General features: G+C 43.1%; 1 protein-coding gene across 9 annotated transcripts in view; it reads right to left on the bottom strand.

Moving 5' to 3' along the window:
- bsna (bassoon presynaptic cytomatrix protein a) overlaps positions 1 to 25,960 on the bottom strand; it is a 164,463-nt gene that overhangs the window by 18,964 nt on the left and 119,539 nt on the right. For 5 of the 9 annotated variants that reach the window (XM_030422627.1, XM_030422629.1, XM_030422628.1 and 2 more), the window contains 8 exons: positions 17,666 to 23,038; positions 16,725 to 16,766; positions 15,987 to 16,151; positions 15,505 to 15,761; positions 13,609 to 14,545; positions 7,145 to 9,647; positions 5,761 to 6,255; positions 663 to 1,000 (listed from right to left, as the gene is read on the bottom strand). In XM_030422627.1, coding sequence (XP_030278487.1) covers positions 663 to 1,000; positions 5,761 to 6,255; positions 7,145 to 9,647; positions 13,609 to 14,545; positions 15,505 to 15,761; positions 15,987 to 16,151; positions 16,725 to 16,766; positions 17,666 to 23,038 — 10,110 coding nt within the window. Of the gene's footprint in view, positions 1 to 662; positions 1,001 to 5,760; positions 6,319 to 7,144; positions 9,648 to 13,608; positions 14,546 to 15,504; positions 15,762 to 15,986; positions 16,152 to 16,724; positions 16,767 to 17,665; positions 23,039 to 25,960 lie in introns of all 9 variants that reach the window. The other 4 variants (XM_030422631.1, XM_030422630.1, XM_030422632.1 and 1 more) reach the window with 3 other exon arrangements.

Raw genomic sequence — 25,960 nt, 5'->3', positions numbered from 1 at the left:
AGCATTTCAAACAGACGAGGAATACAGTGCTGCAGCATTGGACAGTATGGGAAAACCAACGTGTTTTTTGAGCACTACAGCATGTAAACCTTAAAGTATGTAAAGTAGGCACCCAAATTACATTCATGAACCTAAAAATAAGCATAATATGGGACCTTTTAATGACTTGGAGGAAGAAGAGGACAGAGAGTTAAGGATTGAAAGATGCAGGAGGTTGAACTAGCAGGCAAAGTGTTTACAATGTTAAATTATTAAGATCAGAACAGATAGGCAGAGAGAGTGAACAACCTCCTCATCGTTTCAAAATATGAAAAGACAGTTTTTTCATGATAATGATTATTGTTTGTTTGAGAGAGAAATTTAACTACCATCTGTGGTGCATTAGTTCTGCAACACAACGCCACTGACCGAGAATACATAAACCATGCTTCTCTTGTTTCAAAATGTCGCATCAATCAAACACCACGTAGTGATGGGGGGAAAAAAGGAATTACTGTAAATCTGATCTGAATGCTGATAAGCTGCTGAACTGAATTTTTATTTTTGTTCAAACAGATAGAATAACCACATAGCATTTTCATGCCATATCTTCAACAAATCAACTACAAAACAACCACTTAAAATTTGGTCCTCATTTTCCATGAGTTTCCCTCTGCACTCACCATGGCAGGTGGTGTGGTTCCTGTTGGTCCTGTCTGCCTAGCTTGCCCCATGGGTCCACCTGCCGGTCCCATCTGCCCTGGCTTGGCCTGGCCTTGCCCCATGCCCATGCCCATACCCATGCCTTGTCCCTGGGCTGGAGGCTGCTGTTGAGGGCCGGTGGTTGCGACGGAACCAGGTTGCCCAGGCCTGGCAGCCGATGTCTGGGCTTGTTGTTGGAGCTGCGTCCTTTGTCCTGGCGCCCCGTCCGTCTGGGGACCTGTACCACTCTGTCGCCCTGATCCTGTAGGGCCACCAATGGGGCCCTGACCACGGGCAGAGCTGCCAGACCTGGAGGAGCCTGGATGGAGGAACATAGGGTGGATTTCTTTATTTTTGGGAACAGTTTTGCACTCATTGTCAGTTGTCACCTCTCACAGTACATAACAGAAAACAAGACTGAATATCAGCAGTACTCTGAGCCCTGCAGCCTTTTACACAGTGTTGAAATGCAGAGAATGAGTGACAGCCACAGTTATCATGTGTGCCAAAAGAATTCAGTTGAGACATCTGTGATCTTCGCATTATCTGTTCCCTGCCTTATGTGAACTGTTCCTACAAAGAAAGCCTCAACTTATAAGCTACACTATGTGCAGTATAACTTATCCTATCAGATTAGTTCATGAGTCTGCATCTGATAAAGTTCTGTATTTGTACAACAAAACTCTAATCTGCTGATTAAGGAACTGCAGTATTTATTTTACTGCATGGTTTTCTTCTAATCATAGCCATTCAGTGTTCGTTACAGTTTATACAATAGCAATTTGACAGGTGAAGCCAGAGTGAGAGAGAGGACGACGTGCAACAAATGTTGTGAGCAAAGATCAAACCAGTGATTTAATGAGTTCACTGCTAAGAACAGAACAACAGCGCTGCCCTGGGAGAAACATTTCCCTCAAAGTTACGCTTGATATAGTTAATTAAAAACTGTTGATCCCTGAGGGGACGGTTGATTGTAAAAGAGCATCAAACTCAGTCTGAACAACAGGGGATATTAAATGTTTGTGACTCAGACCCAAATAAGAAATTGACAGAGATCTTATCCAAGGTCCAGAGCTTATTATTTGTCCAGTAACATTCTGAGGGTGTAGGAAATGTCTGTGGCACATAAATTGTCATTTCATTAAGGTTTGTAGTCTTATTTGTCAACTGTAACTCAACAATGGGTGCAGCAAAGTTGGATTTAGCTCACTAACGAAGACCACAGATCATATATGAAGAAAACATATAACTAGAATAACCGCTAAGTCCTGCCAACTGTAGCTGCTGCTAGCTAGTGAGCTCAGTTAGCTATGTACAGGTGTAACCTAAAAAATTAGAATAACTTGCAAAAGTTCATTCATTTCATTAATTCAACTTAAAAGGTGAAATTAATATATTATATAGACTTAATACATGCAAAGTGAAATATTTCAAGGATTTATTTTTCATAATTTTGATGATTATGGCTTACAAAACACCTGCAAAGGGTTCCTGAGCCTTTAAACGGTCCCTCAGTCTGGTTCAGTAGAATTCACAATCATGGTGACGACTGACAGCTGTGCAGAAAACCATCATTGACACCCTCGACAAGGAGGGAACGCCTCAAAAAATGGTAATTGCAAAAGAAGTTGGATGTTCTCAAAGTGCTGTATCAAAGCACATTAATAGAAAGTTAAGTGGAAGGTAAAATTGTGAAAGAAAAGCAGCAGGGAGGACCACAGCCTGGAGAGGATTGTCAGGAAAAGGCCATTCAAAAGTGTGGGGGAGTGGACTGAGGCTGGAGTTACTGCATCAAGAGCCACCACACACAGACGGATCTTAGACATGGTCTTTGAATGTCGTATTCCTCTTGACGTTGTTTGTTGTTCCACTCCTGAAAAACAGGTAAGACGTCAGAAGCGTCTTACCTGGGCTAAAGGAAAAAGAACTGGTCTGTTTCTCAGTGGTCCAAAGTCCTCTTTTCTGATGAGAGCAAATTTTGCATCTCATTTGGAAACCAAGGTCCCAGAGTCTGGAGGAAAAATGGAGAGGCGCACAATCCAAGATGCTTGAAGTCCAGTGTGAGGTTTCCACAGTCTGTGTTGATTTGGGGAGCCATGTCATCTGCTGGTGTTGTTCTACTGTGCTTTATTAAGTCCAGAGTCAACGCAGCCGTCTACTAGACATTTTAGAGAACTTCATACTTCCTTCAGCAGACAAGCTTTATGGAGATGCTGACTTCATTTTCCAGCAGGACTTGGCACCTGCCCACACTGCCAAAAGTACCAAAACCTGGTTCAATGACCATGGGATTACTGCGCTTGATTGGCCAGCAAATTCACCTGACCTAAACCCCATAGAGAATCTATGGGGCATTGCCAAGAGAAAGATGAGACATGAGACCGAACAATGCAGAAGAGGTGAGGGCTGCTATCGAAGCATCCTGTTCTTCCATAACACCTCAGCAGTGCCACAGGCTGATGGCATCCATGCCACGCCGCAATGAGGCAGTAATTCACGCAAAAGGGGCCAAAAGCAAGTACTGAGTACATATGCATGATTATACTTTTCAGAGGGCCTTTTTTTTATTGATTTCATGTAATATTCAAATGTTCTGAGATTTTGAATTTGGGGTTTTCATAAGCTGTACGCCACATAATCATCAGAATTATAACAAATAAAGGCTTGAAATATCTCGCTTTGCATGTAATGAGTCTGTATAATATATTAGTTTCACCTTTTAGTTGAATTACTGAAATAAATGAACTTCTGCAAGATATTCAAATTTTTTGAGTTTCACCTGTACACCATTAGCACAGATGCTTTGGACTGGACAGAGGCTAGCTGGCTAACTTCATTAGATATCTAATACAACACAATACACAGATTCCTTCACATTATGTTGATGATTTGATCTAATTTTTGAATCTTTTAACATAAATTCTTTCATAGTGCACATTTAATTAAGAGTCTCAGAATAATGTTGTCTTAGTTATTGGAAAATACAGTGTGGTTCTTATAATGTATCTGATGTATCTGAAGGCTCTGTTCTTGGCCCTCTGCCCTACTCTCTTGGCCAAATCATAGCGTGAAACATATTATGCTGATTTTTTTAGCTGTATGTGCCTGTAAAGACAGATGATCATAGCTAAATTATTAAATGAATATCAAATTCTGCTCATCCATTGTGATACAGTTGAGATGATTGTCATTGCTTATCTTAGAAGGAACTTTTGCTGTTCAAGAATCTTGGCATTATGTTTGATTGTATTTTGTCTTTTCTGCTTTTGGCTGATGCAAATACTCTAATTAATGTCTTTGTTTCATCCAGACTTGATTATTGTTATCATTTTATTGTCAGGCCTGTCATGTGCTCGAACTGAAAGTCTTCAAATGTTCAGAATATTGCAGCTAGAATCTTCATCTCAAATTTAAGACATGTGTCCACATCTCACCAATTTTTCACCCTTCACTGGCTCCCTGTCCATGTCAGATCAAGAACTATGAGGTGCTCTGAAGACTTACAAAACTGTATGTGCTCGCCCCTTTATACCCTTTCTGATCTTCTTAAAGCTTTTATTCCCTTCTGTGTTGTCTGCTCTCAGAATACAGAGCTCCTGTCTGTCCTGTCTACAGAGGTAAGAAGAAGCCAGTGGGCAACAGGGTCTTCTACTCTTGTGCCCCCTTCCTCTGGATTTATGTACCTGTTGACATCAGATGGTCTGACTGTTGAGGCCTTTAAATCTAAGGTTAAAACTTGTCCTCTGGCCTTAACTATCATTGGCCTGTTCTCTTGATCACTGAGGCCTTCTACCTAGTCCCATTTTCCTTCTAGCATGTCAGTCACGGTCTTAATTAATCTATTGAGTGTAGTAGTTAAAGTCCTGCAGAGGAGAATACTGTAAACTTTCTGAAAAGCACTGCATTTCTCTAACCCTATATTTGTTTGCTGTCCGACAAGCACATGAGCACCAAAGCTGTCCCTCTTATCAGTCTCTTTCCCTTGTGTGCATGTTGTCCTTGTCTCTCTCTCCTTTTGTGTGTTTGTTTTGATTGTCCTATTGAGTGGTGTGCTTGGGCTTTGCCTCTTGTGTAGTCTGTCCTTTTTCTAGGTCCCAGTGCTGGGTAGAAGATCATGTGGCTCAGACATCCTCCCATATCCACATTCTTCATGTATGTTTGTAATCCATGTATAGTTTTGTCATCCTGATTAGCCATTAGCCATGCTAACTCCATGGAAATGGTACCCTGTATAGATTGTAAATAATATCAACTTCACTTGATTTTAATGTGATTTAAGAAATTAAAGCAACATAATAAAGAATTTTCCCCCCGACAGTTTCTGAGTGCAACACCACTGCCGTAAATATAAATGCCAGGTCTGTAACAATGTGTCAAATGTAATGTAGGTGCTTACTAAAAACAAAGCTCATTACATCATGACAGTGTTACGTATTGAAAATGTTTATCATAATGAAAACAAGTATCTAACGCTGTGATCCTACCCTCGCACTTAAGTTACCTGTAGAAACAAGTGATGGGGGGCGGAGTGTGTACCATCAAAATGATTTTGAAACGATATATTAAGAAGCTAACATACTGGCTTGCAAGATTTTTACCGACCTAATTTTTCACTTTTATCTGATCAACTTTTACTAAAATATTGTATTACTTTTTCCATCACTACAAATACAAATTATCAAGCCACAGACATATCATGTGTTTTAAATTAAGACAGTTTGGCAACACTCTTTATGTTGGATTGACTCCAGACTTCTTGGACATAGGTAGAATCTGAATGAGGCTTAATATTGTTGTAGTCATAAAATTGAAGGAGTAAATGACCTTTTAAGTGATGTAACTTTTACTACTTTTTCAGCATATTCCAAATCCCCAAATGACCTTACAATGTATTATATTATACCATTATTTATAAGCTCGGGGGTTAATTAGATGCTGAGTACTGTAGGTTAAAAAATGACTTTGCATCTATTTTGTAGAGTGTTTTGAGGTATAACTGAAATGAAAGGAAATAACTATAGGTCAACTCAGTGCAAATGTATTGTTATTACAGTACAAGCAGACGTGCCCTGTAAGTACCTGGTGGTTGGCTCTGCATGTCCCCTGGCTGAGACTTGCTGCGTGAGGAGCGGTGTGGGTCTCCCTGTCTGGAGGAGCGCTGGCCGTGGTGATGCCCAGATGGATCTCGGGCGTAGTCAGTAGAGTGGTAACTGCCAGACCTTGAGTCGCCACGCCTTCCTGCAGATGAGGATCGTCCTGAAGGGTCATGGCGCATTGATGGGTCTTTTGGGTGCGCCTTAGATGACCTCGAGGACCTTGGCTCATCTGAATGACGTGATGAGGATGAATGTCGGCTAGAGCTGCCATGGTGCCGGTGGTCACGGGATGAAGAATGTCGCCCTGCATGGCCGTACTCATCCTGGGGCCACAGGTCTTCCTCAGGAGGCTCATCATAATCATGGTAGGTGTGCTTTACACCGTGTCGGCTCCTCCCAGTTGAATGACTGCTGTAGTGTCGTGAGCTGGAGCGTGGCTTCTCAAACCAGTCAGTTTCTTCTTGGCCCAGATGGTAGGCTTTGGAAACCGAGAGCAGATCACAGTCAATCTCCATGTCGTTTGGAGACAGCGGCATGCAGGCTGAGAGAAGGAAGGAGGCAGGAAGAAGAAGACCAACAGCATGCAAAAGAAAAGAATAGAAGGGAGGAGACACAGAAAGAAAGGCAGAAATAAAAATAAAAGTTTTACATACATGCAGAATACACTTCACGTCGCCTTCACACATTACAAGACGATATAAACAAGATAAACCAAACACTGCAAAACTGTCCGCTTTGGCAGCTGTTTATTTGCTCAGATGTTTCAGCTTCGAATTAAAGCAAACTAAAGGAACAAAATTTATGCTGGATAAAACTATTGTCATTTAAACAGCTGCCTTATATATTTTCAAAAAAGACAACATTACTGGCCATTTGTTTAAAGAAAATGGTTTCAATATAGAAATGATTGTGCACGACTGTTTTGCAGTGTAGACAAATAATTAATAAATCAAAACACAGTGAACGAAACATCAATGCTAATGACATAATTAAAGATAAGACCCTGTAAAGAAAAAAAACAATACATCTGTGTCGTGCAAAGAAGACCTTTCAGTGAATCAGAGTGTAGCAAGAAGAAAACGACCACGTCGAAGAACCATGCGAGTATTGGACAGACAGACGACTGGACGAACAGGCGGAAGGACGGACAGGCAGGCAGACAGACAGACAGCAGTCCACTGATATGAGAGCTCCAAGTGGCTCTCAGGAAGACGTAAACATCAGCATGCAACGGCTATCTCTGTCTCTCTTTTCTTTCTCTTTTTCCTTGCTAAACCTAGCCTTTGGGTGGGTGGGGGACGTTTAGATATACGGTGGGGGCAGTAGTAGGTAGTGAGACTGTGTGGGCATTCAGCTCCCACAATTACCTTCACTGTCTGACACAGCACAATGATAATCGTCTATAATGTATGTATCATCCGATTTGTAGACATGAGTCCGGGGAAGGTCCCGTATGTGGTCTTGTACATCTGGCAGCGAGTGGCTGGAACCATACTGGCCATAATAGTAATGATATCTACTGCTGCGACTGTCGTACGGGTCGGGACCTAAGCTGGATGATCGGCCAGAACCCATGAACCGTCCAAGGGGACTGAGCGGACTCTCCTCTTCAGAGTACTGCCGGGTTGGATGGCGCCCCCGGCTGTAGCCAGATCTGTAGGAGCGGTCGTCCCTCTCATAGGATCGGCTGCGATACCCAGGGTAGTCCCTGGATGAGATCTTGTCCATGCCGTAGCCAGTGGAACGAGAGCGGCCGGTGGAGGTATAATAAATCCGATCGTCCTCCTCCATCCCTGAACCGTAGTATCGACTACCATGAGTGGTAGTGCCACTGCTGCTGTCGTAAGCATTCGTCTTAAAGCCGTAATCCTCAATCAGCTGGCGCCCTCGAATGTGAGCGGAGGGGTAAGCCCCACCTGTCGCTGAGGAATAGGAGGCCAGGTCTGCCTCCACATCCCGAGCCTCCTCAATGGGGGAAAACTTGGAGATTTTTTGCTCCATACTCCCCAGTTTCCTGTGCTTGCTGCGCTTGGTGGACATGACAGCAGGAGCCAGAAGGCTTCTGGCGGATGGCGAAGGTTTCTGTACCCCGGTGCGGATGCTGCCATGTTTGTAGTCGTAGTCATAGTAATAGGAGGATCCCCCACCCATGCTAGCGCTCACGCTGCTGCTGCTGCCCCCTAGTGGTCCGTGCCTGTAGCTGCTCTTACCCCTGCCATGGTGGTCGTACAGCTCTTCCTGCATCGCTGCTTCCTCTTCAGGTGCCCTGCCGTAGGAGGAGCTGCCAGTTCCCCCACGCGTCGTGCTGCCAATGGTGCTGTGGCCGTGGATGTCGCCTGGGTAACGCCCACTGCCGCCATGATGCATCATGTCCCCTGTCGTCGTGCCCAGCCCATCTTTTGCCGTCAGCTCACTGACATCGTCAATCATCATGTAGTTCCTAGGGATGTTTTGCTCTAAGCCAGGAGCCCCATACATCCCATCTGCAGTGCTGTAGGTGGAGGGACTGTCTACAGAGTGCCCATAGGCATTGGAAACTGTGGAAGTGTACTGTCCATAAGAGCTGGCCGTGGTGGTGGTGTAGCCATAAGTATTAGCAGTGGTTGTTGTATACTGGCCATATGAACTAGCTGATGATGAAGTATACTGGCCATAAGTACTGGGTGGCATGGTTGAGTACCCACCATAGCTGCTGGACACTGGTGCTGAGCCATAGGGCCCATAGGAGCTGGCCATTGTTGTCGATCCAGTGTACTGACCATAAGAGGGGACTGCACTGGAATAGGTAGCATCCTGGGCCGTGGTGGTGACCACAACTGTGGGGTTGCTGATCGTCTCGTAGTTGGTGGGCATCTTGTGCTCCAGATCGGCAAGTGAAGTCTGCCTTGGTCTTCCTGGGTGGACTGTCAGGATATCAGCTTGGGGCTGCCCAGGGTATGGGGTGGTCTGGCTGGGGTAGGAAGACACAGCGCTGGGATAGGGTGAGCTGTGGGTGGGGTATGGGGGCTGACCCGGCGGTGCAGGCCCAAAACCTGTATGCCCTGGCTGCGGCTGAGGTGCAGCTGGTATCCCCATGTCTGTCTGGGGGTATGGGGGCTGAGTTTGGGGGTAGGTATGGGAGGGATAGGAGGGTTGAGACTGGTATGAAGGTCCAGGAGGAGGGACATGGCTCTGGAGGGGCGTGGGCTGTGGCAGTGCCTGGGACTGAGACACAGTTGGATAGGGAGGCTGGTTGAATGTCGAAGACTGATATGGCAGACTTGATTGCTGAGATGGTGCTGCGGGTTGGCTCTGGGGGTACTGACAAGAGAGGAAGGATGAGGTGGGTGGGTACTGAGCCGCTGTATTGAGATCGCTAGTGAACTGGCTGAGAGGGGCGGTGCTTGGCCTCGTTGACAGTAGCCCATTTGTCTCATGTGATGCAGCGGCAGCTGCTAAACGTAAGTTATTCAACTCACTATCAGACATATAGTCCCTAGTGTCCCCCATACACCTCAGGTAGGCAATATCCCTCCTCTCCCTCTCCTTGACCAGTGTCTCTTTCCTCTGATGGATCCCCAGTTCTAAATATCTCAGTTTAGCATCAATCTCTTTCTCCTCCTCCTCCAGTTCAGCTTGCTGCTTTCTCAGTTTGGTCGACTCTTGCTCCACGGCCTTCAGCTCGTGGGTGAGGTCTTTGAGGAGGCTGGCTTTGGCAGCCAGGCCAGACCTAGAGCTGGGCTTGAGGCTGGGCACGGAGGGCAGGTAGACCTGTTGGAGGGCAGGTGTCATCATGGGCAGGTGAGCTGCTGTTGTAGTCTCATCTGGAGGAGGGCTGGGCAGGGTTCGCTTGACTTTACGGAGCAGCGAGCTCTGCTGTAGGGCTGCCAGCTGGAGAGAGAGAGAGAGAGGGAAGGAGGGATTGGAGAGCAGGAGAATATGGGGAGACAAAGACACATGGAAAGCAAGGGATCGAAGCGATAAAACAGAAGAACAGGGGAGTGTTGAGAACGATCAATGGGAGAAGAGGATGAGTGAGTTAAATGTAGAGGGATGGGAGATAAGACATTAGTGAAAAACAAATGTCAATGTGGGACAGACATGGGACATGGTTGAGTAAGAGACAACAGACAAGAGTAAGAAAGGTGACAAGATTAAATAAATTGAAGGATGAAGAGAGAAGAAAAATGGGGAAGTAAGAGAGGGAAGAGAGGAAAGGTAGAGTAGAGAAGAGTTGGGAAGGGTAAGGAGGGATGTAGGGAACAGATGAGTTGAAAGAGAAAATCAAAGGAGAAAAGGTAAAACATTAAGGGGCAGAAGAGATAGGAGAGGTGGTAGAGGGAGATTCATGGAGAGGGATCAGATGATGACAACAGATGAATGGAACAGAAGGGAGAGGAGAGAGAAAAACTTAAAAAGAGAAAAAGGTCAAGGAACAGAAGAAACAAGGGAGGAGACAAAGACAGGGATATACAAGGGAGACAAAGGAGACACATATAGACACAGAGACAAGGACAACAGGAAACAAGAGTGGAGCTTGTGTTAGAGGACATACAAAAAACATTCAAATTAATGATAATAGTGGTGAAGTATGTTGATAATCAATCGCTTTAAATTGTCGTAAAATACTGTTTCAGAAAGAGAAGGATTCAAGGGAATGATCAATCAAACTATCGCTCTGATGGTCTTAACATTTCTTAAGGGTTTAAACTGAACCTTGGTGCAGTTACTTGTAAAAATTTATTTTAAAAAACAACAAAAAGTTGTGGTGTGGGGCATTTGTAACACATTTTGGAAATGCCTAGCAACTCTCAATGAATAAATCTCCCTTCAGTTAAGGATTATGAGACCATAATAAATAGACGTAAACCCATTAGCGATGTCACCAACACCCTGTAGAGCACAAACTGGTGTTCTACCACTTATACAGGTTCAACAATAAAGTGGCCACAGATGTTTTGTAAATTTTCCATATGTTTGTAACCTCTTTAAATGTTGTTTCTGAAAGCCTCATATTTGTTTGTGAAGGGTTATTATGATCTTTTAAACATAAAATCTTCAGACCAAACCTACTCCACCATGTGTTTCACTGCAAACAACAAGAAAAACAAAAAACAAAAGACAAGAACTCTACTGAAACTGATTAGCATTTTAGCTTTGTATCTTAACTGCACAGTATGGAACTAATAAAATACAAACAATGTGTGGGCTCCTGATTTTCCTGTCAGAAACAGCTAAGCAATTGTGTCTTGTTAAGATGGGTCAATGTTTTCCTGTTGCTAATCAATATCATGAATGATAGGAACATCAGAGTGAAGTGGTTTTTCTTTGTTTTTTAATATGTGTTAAAACTGTATCTTCCCTTCTTTTATCAAAAATGTTCACTGCATTTAGAATTTTTAAATAGATCAGTATGTGTCATGTTTTCTTTGTCATGTCAGTATGTGTGGGGGTAACAACATAAAAGTGATCCCTGTTAGGACTTATTCATGATGTAAACCTATCACCATATCACACGGGCAGTGAAAACAAACTCAAAAGATTAAGAGAGAAAATACTGCACAGTTTGAAAAATCTCTACGTACCAAGGGGGCTTTTCATCACATCATTCATATAATACTACTATAACTCATCATGGATGAGGGAAGATAGTTCATTCTTAATCAAATTAATGTTGTTAGTCTTTTTTATCTTGCCTTATGATGCAGATGTACATGTGTTGATGGCAGTGATATGACAATGCAACAGCCAATGATTTGAAAGACATCTCACATCAGCACTTAACAAAACACAAACTACTACACTATAATGCAGAAATAGCATTAAACTTCTCTAGCCCACACATTTTCTTTGAAAAATCTGTATCATTACTTAAAGTCTCTTTCATAGCTCTAAAGTCTGTTGCAGCAATGGCCCCAAGACTCTGGGTTGTCCTGCCTAAGAAAGTACGGCTTGCTGATTATCATCTTTAAAATGTATTTCTAACTGTGCACATACGTTTATCTGAATTTTAAAAAAGAGATGTATCTTGAATTGTTTGTAAATTGTTTATCAATTTATTATGGAGGTGGTCTTTCACTCTGGTCCAGTTAATTAACCATAACCCTACATAAAAGCACTCCCTCAATCTTTTTTCATTTTATTTTAAAAATGTACTGATCATGATCTGGTGCCTTGTGCAAGGCATATTGTGACTTTGGATTTTAATGTAAATCAACTAAAATCAGTATCATTATCATTATGCATTGATTTAGCTATTAATATGATTCTTAATAATAGGTCTAAGAAGTCTATAAGAAATAAAGCTTTTCACTTTAAAGTCTGTTCATTGTGACATCAGCTTGCCACCTGCCGTGTACCCTGTGACAAGGGCACATCGAACAGTTTTCATTTTAAAGAATTAATGCTCCCGGTTTGCAAGTATGATGACAATCAACCAGTTATTAACATACATAATTATGATGGTTTTATTCCTAGTGCCTCAATCCAAGGTAAGAATTTTAAAGATGCCCAAAGAAACATTCAATAGCTACCTAGGTTAGTAATCAAATTGAGTTATTCCTTCTAAAATAAAGGCCTGCAGTAACTCATGAAAGCTTAACACCTTAAATTTTACTTTCATGGCAACTATTCCTTCATAACACTTGGCCATAACAGTCACTTGTTTTAAAGTGGGGATGGGGCAAACCTAATAGAGTAGGTACGCCCTAAAGGACGCACAAAACAGAACAATAGTGACATCAGAAAAAGACAACAAAGGGAATTAGTCATCATAGTTTTCACATAAAATATTCATAGCACTCACAAAATAGAAACAGGGGCAAAGCGGAATGAAAGGAATGGTTTCAATCAAAATTACATGGAGGCCATTTATTATTAACGCCTTTGGCAGATTTTGATGCCACTACATAACATAAAATGAACCAAACTATTGACAAGATCAACATAATGACTGTGACAATGTTTGCTGGGGCCCTTTCCCAGGTTTTAAAACATTTTCTTAATTCTGTTGATTAACTTTTATATCGATTTATCAAATGTAGATTGTTAATGTTGATTTTGTTATTTGGGTTACTCCAGGAAGGCCTAATGATAAATTACCTCTCTAGGACTGTAGTATTAACCACCATTACGAATATTTCACATGAACATATGGAAAGAAAGCAAAACATCCAGTCTCATTAGTAGTTGGGGAGATGCATAAATGTGTTAAATATCACAGGTGGTTGTATGTAGTTGTGATGATGACAGTTTTAATATCTTTTTTACCAGCCTGAACACTTTCTTTTTGACATAATTTCAGTTCATAATGGTGATGGGTTAAATCATATGCAAGGTACTACTAGTTCTATCAAAATGAATCAGAGATCAGCAGTACTTACAACTAAGTATTAAGGCCTAACAGCTTAAAAACCTGCCAAGGAAGTTGAAAAAAATGGGTAATTTGTAGTCCAAAAAATATCTCTGCACCATTAAAAAATGTATTTGCACCAGTATCTGATATATATATATATATATATATATATATGTATATATATATATATATATATATATAGATATATATATATATATATATATATCTATATATATACGATATATAATCTACATATCTGTGTTTAAAAGAAACAAATAGCAAGTAAAGTATAGATAGACATTTTCTCTTATATAACACATATCATGCTGCCTTTAAAATATTCTCCCTTTTATTTGGAGAAAAACCTTATCCTCTATCCTCACTGATCTAATCTAGACTGTGTCCTGAATCAATTTTAATTGCTTCATTCTCTACAATTCCACATTTATCTTTCAATGTGTGTTAATGCTTGTGTCAGCATGGTTTGAGTGACTTTACCTGGCTCTGGAGTGCTTGTTGTTGATAGAGGGACAGTCTGGCCTTGGTGTGCTCGTCTGTGGTGGGGCTGAGGGGCTTCGGATCTGACATGGACCTTTGGGTGCTCTTGATGGGGCGGGGCACAGAGGGGTGTCGCTGAGGGGACTCAGCTGTGTAGGACTTCTGCTGAGGTGTGACGTGGGCCTTGTTTAGCCTTTCATTGGACAGAGAAGTCTCCAGCAGGCGGTGAGGTGACACTGGCGAGACAGGTGAGTAGAGGACTTGGGGGGATTTGGGGGCTGTCTGCTGCTGACGGATGATGCTGGAGATTGACTCGTTGTGCAGGTGGTTGTGAGGCTGGTAGTTGATGTCAAGTGGGTCGGGGCGGCGTCGTTCGAACTTGGCTGCGTTTGCTGCAATATGCTGCTGCTGGCGCTGCTGGTTTAGAAGGTCGACGGAGCCAGATTGTTGCGTTCCGGTACTGGTAGAGGAAGAATATGGACTGACTGTGGTTGGTACACTGAGCTGGGGAGCTACAACACCCTGTGACTGGGCTTCTGGGTCAGTCTGACATGCTAGAGACTGTCCTTTTTGGGTTCGCTCAGGTCCGGAGATGTAGTGCACAATCTCTACTTTATTTGGGTCTGGTACTGTCACGTGGATTGCTGGGGAAATCCTTCCTAGGTGCTCCACTTCTGTCTGGCAAGACATTTCCCTGATGGTCTGGATGGCGATACTGGAGGATACCATTTTCAAAGTGTCGCTTTTGGAGTCAGTAGCTGAGGTGGTCGTGGCAGCAGTGCTGCTTCCAGTGGCATTCGACTCAGAGTGCCTGGAAAAACGGGAACGTCTTCGTCGGACCGGCTGCTCTGTCTCAGCCTTGTCCTCATCATCATCTGTCTGGACAGAGCAATCAACGCTGCGACCACGCCTTCTGGTGCGATGACGCATCATGTACCTGGTGATGGAAGAAGGAGAAGAAGAAAACAGTAAGGGAGGCAACTGATTTCATTTACACAAAATCAGGCAACTGATTTAGTTTACACACACACACATTTTCCACTAGTATTCAGACTATGATATCCTGAATATACTGCATTTGATACAGGTCATGTAAACAGCATGTTTCATTTTGATATTCCGAATTAGGCCTTAAACCAATAAAACTTTCTCCCATGATGACATGAGGAACATGCCAATAGTATTCAGGTTTTTTCAGAGCATTGGATGAAAACGCATACAATGCTTTCAGAATATGTGTCTCATTTAGGGTTTTTACAGCAGGAATATTAGTGGAATATTTCTTCTCATGAGCCATGTAAACAGCTTGGTCTAAATATCGTTTCGTTTTAGAATAAAGACAAAAATTGGGATATTATATGTATGTTAACATAGTCATTGATGCTTTATACAGTATTACAACATGTCAATTACAACAACAATAATTAAACTTGTAATTGTGACTCTCTTCTTATGTTATTAAGTAACACATCGGGTGTGAGGTACAGTATTATTGTTACTCATTAACATAATAAGTAGTGTGGTTAGACAGGGTATGATGTTATAAAGGGTAAACTTTATGGTAAATCATGGTTTTACCCCATATACATATCAATGTACATTAATATTCCAATACTATATACTTTGTGTAACACAATGCTTTCACTCTCAGAAATGTGGTATCTTTATTCTCTGTGAAAATGTTTATAAATGATTCATAAAGTCAGTGTCTACATCTCAGCTTGTGTTTTAATTACAGAAATATGTGAGGTAAATAGGAACACTTTCAAGGTAATCCTTACCTAATAAACACACACAAAACTGTCATCCACATCAACAACTCCACCCAATTTCACACACATCTATATATCTATCTACTCACTCCACCCACGAACACAAACACACACTCATCTCTACCTCTCTTCCCCATCTTCATCGTCTGTCTGCACACAGCTGTCCACGATCCTTCGGGGGGAGCCGTAAAACACCACGCCATCGCCGTCCAAGCTGTCCCTGCTCAGCCTAGTCATGGAGCTGTGTTTCCTCATGTTGCTCCTGGTCTCCATGTGCTCCTCCTGACTCCTCAGACACATCTCTGATGAAGAGTTGGGGAGAGAACGGGAGCTCATCTGAGAGTCTATGTAGGGGTTCAGCGGCTGTCCATTCACATCCAGCTGAGGAGAAAAGTTTTTTTTTTACGGATGTTAGTTGTTGACAGTGTTACCCCATCACCCATCATGCTGTTCTGATTGATCTGATCTGATTTGATTCACCTAAGACAAGGCATGTTTCCTCTGTATTTGGCACTCTCTATGCCAAAAATGTTTCTGCCACGGCTGACCAGAAGCTGAAACCATTAACATCAATACTTCAGTGTATGTCATATAACTTCCCCTCACCGGCACATTGTGAGCTGCTGTTTTCTGTCTCTTCTGCTCTTGAAGCTGCTGCTGGAGCTGGTGCTGCAAAGACTGGATCTGGTCTAGCTGGGACTTCTGCTGTGCCAGCTGCTCCCTCTGGAGAACGAGTTGTTTCTCGCGTTCATGTTGCTGCTGCTGTAGAACCTAAAAAATATTCAAAGGGGAAAAGAAAGAAGGACACGTCGGCAAAAACAGAGTGAGAGGACAGGACAGACAAGTATGGAGAAGCGTGGCACGAGAGAGGGGTAAGAGTGGGAAATGATGAAATAAATCATGGAAAAGGACAAGATGGGAAACAAAGAGAAAAACACAAAGAGGGGGAGACAGTAAAGACAGAAGAGGACAAAGTTTTTGACTTGCCGCACATGTTGTTGTATAAAAGATGATGATATCTCAAAAATGCAAACCAAGACTCTGAAAAAACTGAATGCAATATGGCAATGGATTAGTTTTGAAAATGGTTCCAAATTAGTCAAACTTCTATACATTGCAAAAACCAAGAATGGAAGCGCAACATAAATGAAGTGCAGCATGTACTGGTAATTGCTGTTGCCAGTCATACAATGCTTCTAAGAAAATATTGAATGTATTTTCTTTGTTGCATAAATGGCAGGCCGGTGCAATAAGGAGTTAGGGTTTTTGCTCATACGGTAGGTTATGAGATGCATATTAAACATTCCATCTCTAGTTCATTCTCATTAAGGAAGGCTTCCACACCTGTTTAACAGAGTTAACTTGAAAGATTTTCAACTGCTTGTTCTATCAAAAAAGAAGAAAATTGTCATGTTAGCCCTTATTTTTACTGTTAAAACATCTTCACAAGGCCACAAGGAGCTGAGAAAAGCCATATTTTCAAATGTGTTGCTATTGGTTATCAAATTATTAAATGTTAAGAACATAATGGGATCCATTTTTCTTCTGCATATAAATCAGACCAACAAATGGAACATGAAACCACATTCCATTTTTCCTCTGAACATAAATAGGACCAATAAATGAAACATGAAACCACTTTACAAACACAATCAGAGCATTATCAGATTCTAGCACACATACATACTACAAGCATGTTCATGCACACTTCATATACAAGAAATGTCCAGTAAAGTGAACAACATACCATGCAGACTTTAGAGCTATATTTTGGGAAAGCAGGCTGGATGCAAATGTTCTTTGAACAAAAAAGCCATCAATCATTACATGAAAAAACATTTTTTTCCCACAATGACAGATTATACAATGAACTTCTGAAGGGATATTTAAAGATCTCTCTCTGGTCAAAAATCTTCAAGAGAACTATCACTGATTAAATGTGCAATGTTTTGCAGGGACTAATAGAAGACATGCATTGAAATACATGCATATACTTGATACAGTAAATAGACTTTGTTAGTTTTTTGGATAATTATTAGGAGTTCTCTACTGTATCTTGCAGAGCAGGTCCACTACTGGTTGCACATCAAAGATGTGATGTTGAAATAACACAAGCACTTTAAAGAATATAAAAGGATAATAAATCAATAAGATACACCACAAGTAACACCACCACAATAATTAAATAACACAAACCAATATCAAAAGCAAAAACAATAACTACAAAATATGAAACAGACACCAACTATCAAATTCCCTATTACTCCTCCTGTTTCCCCCTCTACCTGTTCCTTGATGTTTTGCAGCTCCTGTAACTCTCGCTGCACCAGGATCTGCTCCTTCTCCCTGTGCATCTTCAGCTCTATTCTTTCACGTTCCAGCTCCTCCTGCAGGCGCAGCTGCCGGAATTTTTCCAGCTCTACGCGCTCCCTCTCCATCTGCAGGAGCTGCTCCTGCTGCCGGTGCAGCCTCTCTGCCTCGGTTTCACCCTCCTTGTGTATGGCACCTGGTGGAGGGAAGGGAGGAAGACCCCCTGCGATGGGTAAGCCACCGGTGGGGGCAGGGGGGCCAACTGGTGGTTGGGTGTATCCGTGAGTGTGTGAAGGGGCTGAGGGTGGGTAGGCATGCGCTGCTGGAGGTGGTTGTTGTTGCTGCTGAGAAGTTGTAACCTGTTGTTGTTGCTGTTGTTGACTGTGCAGGTGAGCCTGGGACAGGTTTATTGGCTGCTGCTGTGGCTCTGTTGGTATGACAACCATTCCTGGTGCTGAGGTGATCTCTGCTGTTGAAGTCAATGTAACACCTTTACCAAGGTAAACTGGTTCATCCTGGCCTATCGAACTAGGTGTTGTCATGGAAACTGGGGCACCTCCTGGTGCCGAAGTTGTGGCAGCACCAGCAAAAGTGGCAGTGGTTGACGTTGTTTGGAGAAGACCTGGTGATGGGTAACGAACTGGTGCTTGTCCAGCTATGGGCATTCTGGGGCTCATTGGAAGTCTACTAAGACTTGAAAGGGGAACAGGTGTCATGTTGGCAGAGGGGTATGGTCTGTAGACCCCCCTCAGTAGTGGACGAAGAACAGAGGCAGGCTGGGTTGTGATGGGAAGTGTAGAAGCAATAGGGGTCTGAATGGTGGAGTAGATCATCCCATCAGAGGATCTAATAGCAGCAGGATACATGGCTCTGAGACTGGCCTGCCTGGCATTGATAAGGTTGGTTAGTGCTTGACTGTGGGAGATTGGCTTCCCATCTAATCCAAAGAGGAGGGTTTGTCTCATGCCAAGGCTTGCAAGTCTGGCACTCCCAGGCCCGGTTCCTCTCCCCAAACTACCAAACTGCATCAAATCTGGGTTGCTTCCATAGCGATCAATGGAATTAAGTGCTGCACACATTCGGCTGATCTCCCTGGCAGTTGTAGCACTGTACTGAGCCAAGTTAGCTTCTTGGAAGCTAGCAATTTCACGAGGAGAGTAGCCGTAGTCTGAACTGATGTTAGACAGAGAATTATATCTCCGTATGGGCAGTGTTTGGGCTGCAATGTCTCCTCCATGCCGTAAATCTGTATAGGACCCATACTGCATCCCTATAAATCCTCCATAGCCCTGCTTCATAGCAGTTAAATCTACAGCAAGTTCTCCAGGGGCTTGAATGTGTGGTTCTAGTTTAGAATGGTAGGACTGTAGCCCAGCATCAGCTAGGTTTGTATCAGACATCGAAGGCTGGAGCCTACCAGGGAAAGGTAATGTGTAGGCCTTACGTCCATCCATTGCATACTCATGGTAACCTCTAGATTGGCTTTCTTGGTCAGACTCGTAGGTGAGAGGTGGGGCAGAAGGAGGCCTTATGCCCTCTTTCTCAGAACCACCAACACAGCTTCCGCCAAATGGTAGTCTGTAAACAACATCACAGCAAGCTGGTTGGTTGTCAGGTTTAATTTGGCCTCCTGTAAGATCCATAGCATCCTGTCCCTCTTCTACCTTCACCAGCTGAGTCACTGCTCTGGCCTGCTCAGGCCCTCCATCCATCTGTACTACCATGCTATGTGGGGATTTACCTCCTGGCATCAAACCAGGTGGACTGGGCTTCCCTTTCAGCTCAATGGGGCCAGCACCATACATCTCAGGGTTAATAACTGGTGATACTGCACTGACCACAGCTGAGGCAGTGCTTGTCTGGCTCACTAGCAAGTCTTTTTTCAGTAAAGGTGAGATCTGGCCAGTAAGGTTATATCTGGCCAAAGCAGAAGCCTGTTGCTGATGATGTTGCATCTGATGGTGGTGGTGCAGCTGCTGTTCAAGGAGCTCTTGCTGTTTCTGCAGCTTCTCTTGTTGCATTTGTAGCTCTCTCTGTTGGACACTTAGGTCTTCCAGTTTGGCATCAATCTTTGGTATTGATGGGTCAACTGGGGTTGAAATTTGTGGTTTGCTCTGGGAAAGACACATAGCTGAACCCATGCCCTGACCCAGATCCACTCGGTTTTGATGGGGATCACCATAGACTGTTGGCTGTTTGGGCTGGGTCATGAACATGGAAGCAGCCACAGTTACACTCACAGTGGTTGGTGTGGTGGTCTCCTGGGTGTTCAGGTTCATAATCAGTGGCTGTACAATTGTTGAATGTCTGCTACCTTCAGATCCGCCATGGTATTTCCTACTTTCAGTGGCCAAGGAGGTGAGATCCATTCCCTGGTCAGTCATGATAATAGGAGCAGGTTTGGCGACTGTTCTGAGGTCCACAACACTTCCACCTTGGATCATATGGCCCTGCTCTACCCGAGAAGTGCCTGGGACCGTTGAGATTCGACAGAGGGAGATGTTATCCATTGACATAGACCCTCTGGTGTAAATGCTGGCTGTAGTGACCATACTTGTTCCCACATTTACCTTCTCCACTCTTTGTGTTCGGTAGAAGCTGTGTGTTGGAGAATGTTGGTAAGGTGGTGTGTCTGGAGGGCTGCCACATGGGGAGTAATTGTCAAACGTTGATTGGCGGCTAAATCTGGTAGGGGAAGACAGGGGAGAAGTAGCAGTGTTGACTGTCATTGGCCTAGCTGGGCTTGGTGGTGGTGAGTATGGAGCATCCTGGGAAGACTGTTGTCGATAGAGCCGTGGAGAAACAGTTCGATGTGATGTTTGGGTTCCCTGAGCCATGACTGGAGATGTAGGCCCTGAGCCAGACTCCATTCGTAAGGCTGAACTGAAAGTCTGTGTAGAGAACTCAGCTGTATTCCTTCTGGAAGGTGAACGGGTAGGACTCTGTGGTGGTGGCGATGGAGAGAGAGGAGGACTGGTGCTCCTATAATAGGTAGTATACTTGGGAGAACGGGGCTCAATAATTCTTTCTGTAGAAGATGTTGAACTGTCTCGAACTTGGACACCCCTGGTGTCCCCTATCCTTCTGGTAATCACTTCCCTTTGACTGTAGGCCTGGGTAATCTCTGCAATCTTGCTGCACACACTTGAGACTGTGGCTGAGGATGTGGAAGTACTTCCAGTGTGCCGGCCATACATACCAGACTGAGTGGTGGTCATAGTGTGGCTTGAACTAGTTTGAGAAATAGTCACTGCATCTCTGGCATAAACTCCATAAGCTGCAATAGTGGTGGCAGCCACTGTTGGAGTTATTCCATTCTTTCCTGCTTGGCTTTTGATCCTGTCTTTGTGTCCATCCTTTGTAGAGAAGTGCTGTGTTACTCGGACATCAGGAATCCTTCCACCAGTCTCAGCAAAGGAGACAGGAGCTGAGATCTGGGTGGGACTTGTACCTGGAGTTAGGAGGGCATTGCTTTGTTCCAGTAGCTTAGCAAAGGCTGAACCTGTGTCTAGGAGCTGTTTGTCCGGGTAGGAGCTTTCAATCTCAATCTCTACTTGCTCATCGGTGGCTTGCTGCATCTTGGTGATGTTCTGAGATGTTTGTCGGATCTCCTCATAGATATCTGTTTCTGTCTCTGCTGCCTCATTGTCATATCCTGTTTGATCTTGTTCATATTCGTACTCTTCATCATAACCTTGTCCATTAATGTCCTCATCGTAGTACTGCCCATGCCTTCCATGTTGCTGCTGTTGCTGCTGTTGTTTCTGTTGCTTTTGAAGCATCTCTGCCTTCCTCATCATCTCCTCATAAACCTCCTCAGCGCTCTTTAGTGGTTTGGAAGTAGAAGATGGTGCTGTGGTGGTTGTTGTAGTTGAGGACTTCTCTACTGGTGAATAGAGAGACATAAAGGTAGGCAGGTTGTACTCACTGCCTGACTTGTAAAGTTTGGACTCATATCCCTCAGCCTCTGAATCAAGACTCTGAGGGGAATATTCAGAGGCAGAGGAGCGATGGAGCTCTTCCATTTCTGCCGCTTGTCTCAGCTCTTCAGTTGGGGAAGCATCTTCAATAGGTGAGAGATTGCTTGGTGGTGTCTTTGACCTCTCTCTGCGCCTCTGAGCCCTTAGCTCCTCCTTATCCCTTTTGGTCTTTCGTGCTGTGCTCCTTATTCTCTGTTGTTCCACTTCCCTCATCTTCTCCTGCTCTCTCAGAAGTTCCTCTTCCTCTCTAAGCTCATCCTCTTCTGAAGAGTCTTCGATAGTGGGGAGGAGAGGGCCATGGGAGCGGTGGCGTGCTTTCCTTTGCTGCTTGGCCTCTTCCAGCCTTTGCCTCCTGCTGGGGCTACTGTCACTGTCTTCCTCCATCGATGAGATTGAAGTGGGAGACTGACCTGAGCCATATGAGGATGAAGTGGCTGGCAGAGTGGAGGAGTAGTCACCCCGAGAACGCTCCTCAGGAGACCCTGTCAAACTCTCCATCTCTAGCTCTGGCTCTCGATCAAGGCTTAGGTCATTTTCACTACTCAGCTCCATGTCACGGCTGTAGCTATTGGTGTTATTGAGTTCAATGGTTTTGAAGCGCCTCAGGCCTCCTTGTGATGCCATCAAATCTTCCTCACCCTCCTCCACTGAGCCTTTATAAACATCGGTAGAGCTCTTAGTTTCCTCCTCAAAACTACTGGAGTGGTGCTGAAGTCGTCTCTTCTCTTTCCCTGAGTCGGAGATGGTGTGCTTATGGTGGCTCTTCTTGGGTTTCTGATAGCCATATCCTTCATCTTCTTCATCTTCTTCTTCCTCCATCTCTTCCTCCTCCTCCTCCTCATTTTCTTCATCAGCGCTCATCTCCATTATTTGTCTCCTCATGAACTCCTCATCAGTCATCTCTGTGGGCTCGGCATCTTTCTCTTTCTTTTTCTTCTCCTTCTTCTCCTCCTTCACCTCTTTCCGTTTGCCTTCCCAGTCTCCTCCATCCTCTTCTTCCTCCACTATATCTTCTAGTTCCTCATCAGAGTCGTATGCATCAGGTGGGATTGACAGGGAGCGTGGGCGTTGCTTTCCTCTGTCATCCAAGTCTCTGTCTCTGTGCTTCCTCCCCCTTCTGTCTGGCTTCTCCTCAGAAAGACTCTTCTCCAGCAAAGGCCTCATGGAGCTCTCTAGCTTGGTGATTTCAGATGGGCTTGGTGGGGAGCCCCGTCCACTGATACCCCTCTCACTCAGCTTCATCTCCTCTTCTTGGATTAGGCCTGTGATTTCACTATGGGAGCTGGAGATGCCATCAGAGGAGTAGCCGGTGTCACTGAGGCTCTGAGGGCTGCGTGACAAGTCATGGGTGCTGTTGTTTTTTGTATCCTATGGAAAAGAAGAAAGAAAGAAAAAAGGCATTACATTTGGGAAGTCAGGGTTTTTATTTAGGTCATATTTGATGCAAAGTGTTAGAATGTGTTGATGCTGGACAAGCACATATGCATACATACAATTTAAGCCCACATATATCAAAATTCATTTTTAATAGTAAATTGAATGGATTTTTGTCTAATTGTGTTTAAAAATACAAAAGTTTAAAAAAAACACATCTTATTATCCCCTATGCAATACAGGACCTGGATATCTTGATTAAAATTCTGTAAATATACACCGATCAGCCACAACATTAAAACCACTTGCTTAATATTGTGCGGGTTCCCCTTGTTCAACCAAATAGGTCTGAGCCATCAAGGCATGGTCATAAGACCTCTGGGAGTGTCCTGTTGTGTCTGGTATGGGGACGTATGTTTTGGATCCATTGAGTCCTGTATGTTGGATGATGGGACCTCCATCGATCGGACATTTTCCGGCACGTCCCACAGATGCAAGCCATTCCTGAGCAGTTTTGCCACAGGTGTTCTGGAGTGCCAGTGCCATTAGAGGGTGTACTTGGTCAGCAATGGGGTTTGGATGGGTGGCGTTTATCAAGCAGCATCCTCATGAATGCCAGGACCCAATGTTTTCCCAGCAGAACATTCCATTATAACGAGTAGATCAGTGTTATTCACATCACCTGTCAGTGGTATTAATGTTGTGGCTGATTGGTGTATAACTGCACTACATTCTGATCTTAACATTTCAAGAAGAGATAAAGCAATTACCGTGCAAGCTCTCTTGAACTCTGCATCTGAAAATATCTCAATAAATACAAACTACAGAGAATTTTAATTGCCTTTTAAGAGGTTTAACGTTTATTTGGTGATTTTGAAAGGCCTATGATTCATGTGAATTATCTGTCCTATTTGGAACATAAGCTAGCAAGAAATGACGCGCTATTTATCTTCTGAATGTAGGGTTCTCTCCATTAGGTTTGATAGTTTGGGGGTCTATTAATAACATTTCTTGCAGTATTGTTGTAAACGTATCCTTAATCCACTCCTGAGTAACGAAGTCTGCGCTTGAAAATAATTCACAAGCACACAAAGTGACAGCATCCCCTGATATCCTATTACACAACATTACAAACACATTGCATTAGGTACAGTATGTGGGCAAAAATTGGATGCTTACAATTTATCTGATAAAAAAGGTTGCAAAAAGAATAAAGGAGATGTGACAAGACTGAATTCAGAGACAGGTATGAGACCAGACTTGAAGCTGTAACTCAGCTACTCCATGGATGTAAATCTAAACAGGAAAACACTGATCACTTACACAGTTAAAATACAAAATGCAGAGTTGCCCTTCCTATTTCCAAAACTGAATAAATCAATCTTACAACTGAGATTCCCTAACACCTATGTCTGCCTTTTTAACAAAGTTCTAAATAAATACAGTTTTCATTACGTTACAGTGTTGATGACAATTCAGATATGCATTAAGACTAAAGACATCATAAAGATGATTATCATAAAGTGGCTTGTTTTTGTTACATTTGTGAACAATATTTTGAGCCATTGATGGAAAGAGATTTGTCAAACAGTTTTTTTAAGGAGTGAGATGGCTCTGTCTCGTGTGTTTGCTAGTAACATGCCAAATCATAATCTCAACGAGATTAACCTGGTAAATGAAAGTTAGATGGGGGAAAGAATACAAAATGGGTAAAAATATGGCAATCATTTCTAGAAGACCTCTTACAATGGTGACAGTACTTCAGAGGGGACTTTACTTTAAGCTCTCTACACTTAAGATTCCTAGCAGCTCCCCAAATGAGAAAGGTCTGCTCTGCCTTTGAAAAGGCCCAAAGCAGCAAATCTTTATAAATATTTCAGCAGGAGCGATTGCTGCCTCTGAGTAAGAAGAGACATTATTTCACTCCCTCTGTGTTTTTCACTCTCACTCTCTCTCCCTCTATGAGTGCTTTGCTGCCACTTGCAGCCTCAGCACTCTGTGAGGACTGAATCATTGACATGCAACAGCCACGGCTGTCCAATATTCAAGAAGAAAGTAATTACACTTTTAAATAACCAGGCCAGATAGAAAATCTTAGTGTCCTGTCACACCACAACTCTCTGTGGCAGTTATTTTGTGATGTAAAATACCCACTGTTTGGCATACAAGGTAATTACCATTTTCACTTGGCAAGACAAAGAAAAAAAAAAGCTTTAAGTACGGAGGTAGGAGTTCAACAGAATCTGGTGTAATGACCCAAATCTGAGTGATTTTGGAAGCAAGATATGCATCATAGAAAAAACACAAGCATGGGAAGTAAGATTTTCTTTCCTTTTTTTTCATAGTGAAATCATTGTGGGAAAATATGGACAGCGACAAAAAAACTCATCTGGAAGTGGTTTCCTAAATTTTGTTATGTTATTAAATTCAAAACAATCCCATTTCAATATAAACAAACAAAGGCTTGTGGTGTTGTGTCATCAGTGTTATCACAATTGTGTACTTTTTAATATGAAAAACAGAGTTAATCTTGCTGACTATAAAACAAATAAGCCAAGACATATGAGCAAGAGCACACTGATTTGCAATTATTTAGTTTTAACTTTAGAAGAAAACTTTAATAACTTATGGATCAGTGACCAGCTATGAAACTAGGTTGTTTCTAAAATTATACCAGCATACAGCAGCAAGCAGGAAAGTAGGTAAAATATTCATAAGAAAAGAATGGAAGACTTGTGTCCAAAACATACAGCTGAAAGAAATTACTCTCTTCACCTGGAGAACGGGGAGTCTTTTAAAACATATTACAGTTTGGTTTGGTGTTGTGTTCACTCACTGTGTTGTGTGCAACAGGAATAGTGGGCCAAACTAATGTCATTTCAAAGATCTGTTCAAAGTAACCTTAACAAGTGTTTA

The sequence above is a fragment of the Sparus aurata genome, chromosome 7 (assembly GCF_900880675.1).
Source record: "Sparus aurata chromosome 7, fSpaAur1.1, whole genome shotgun sequence".
NCBI lineage: Eukaryota > Metazoa > Chordata > Actinopteri > Spariformes > Sparidae > Sparus > Sparus aurata.
This window is presented reverse-complemented; position numbering and strand designations above follow the sequence as displayed.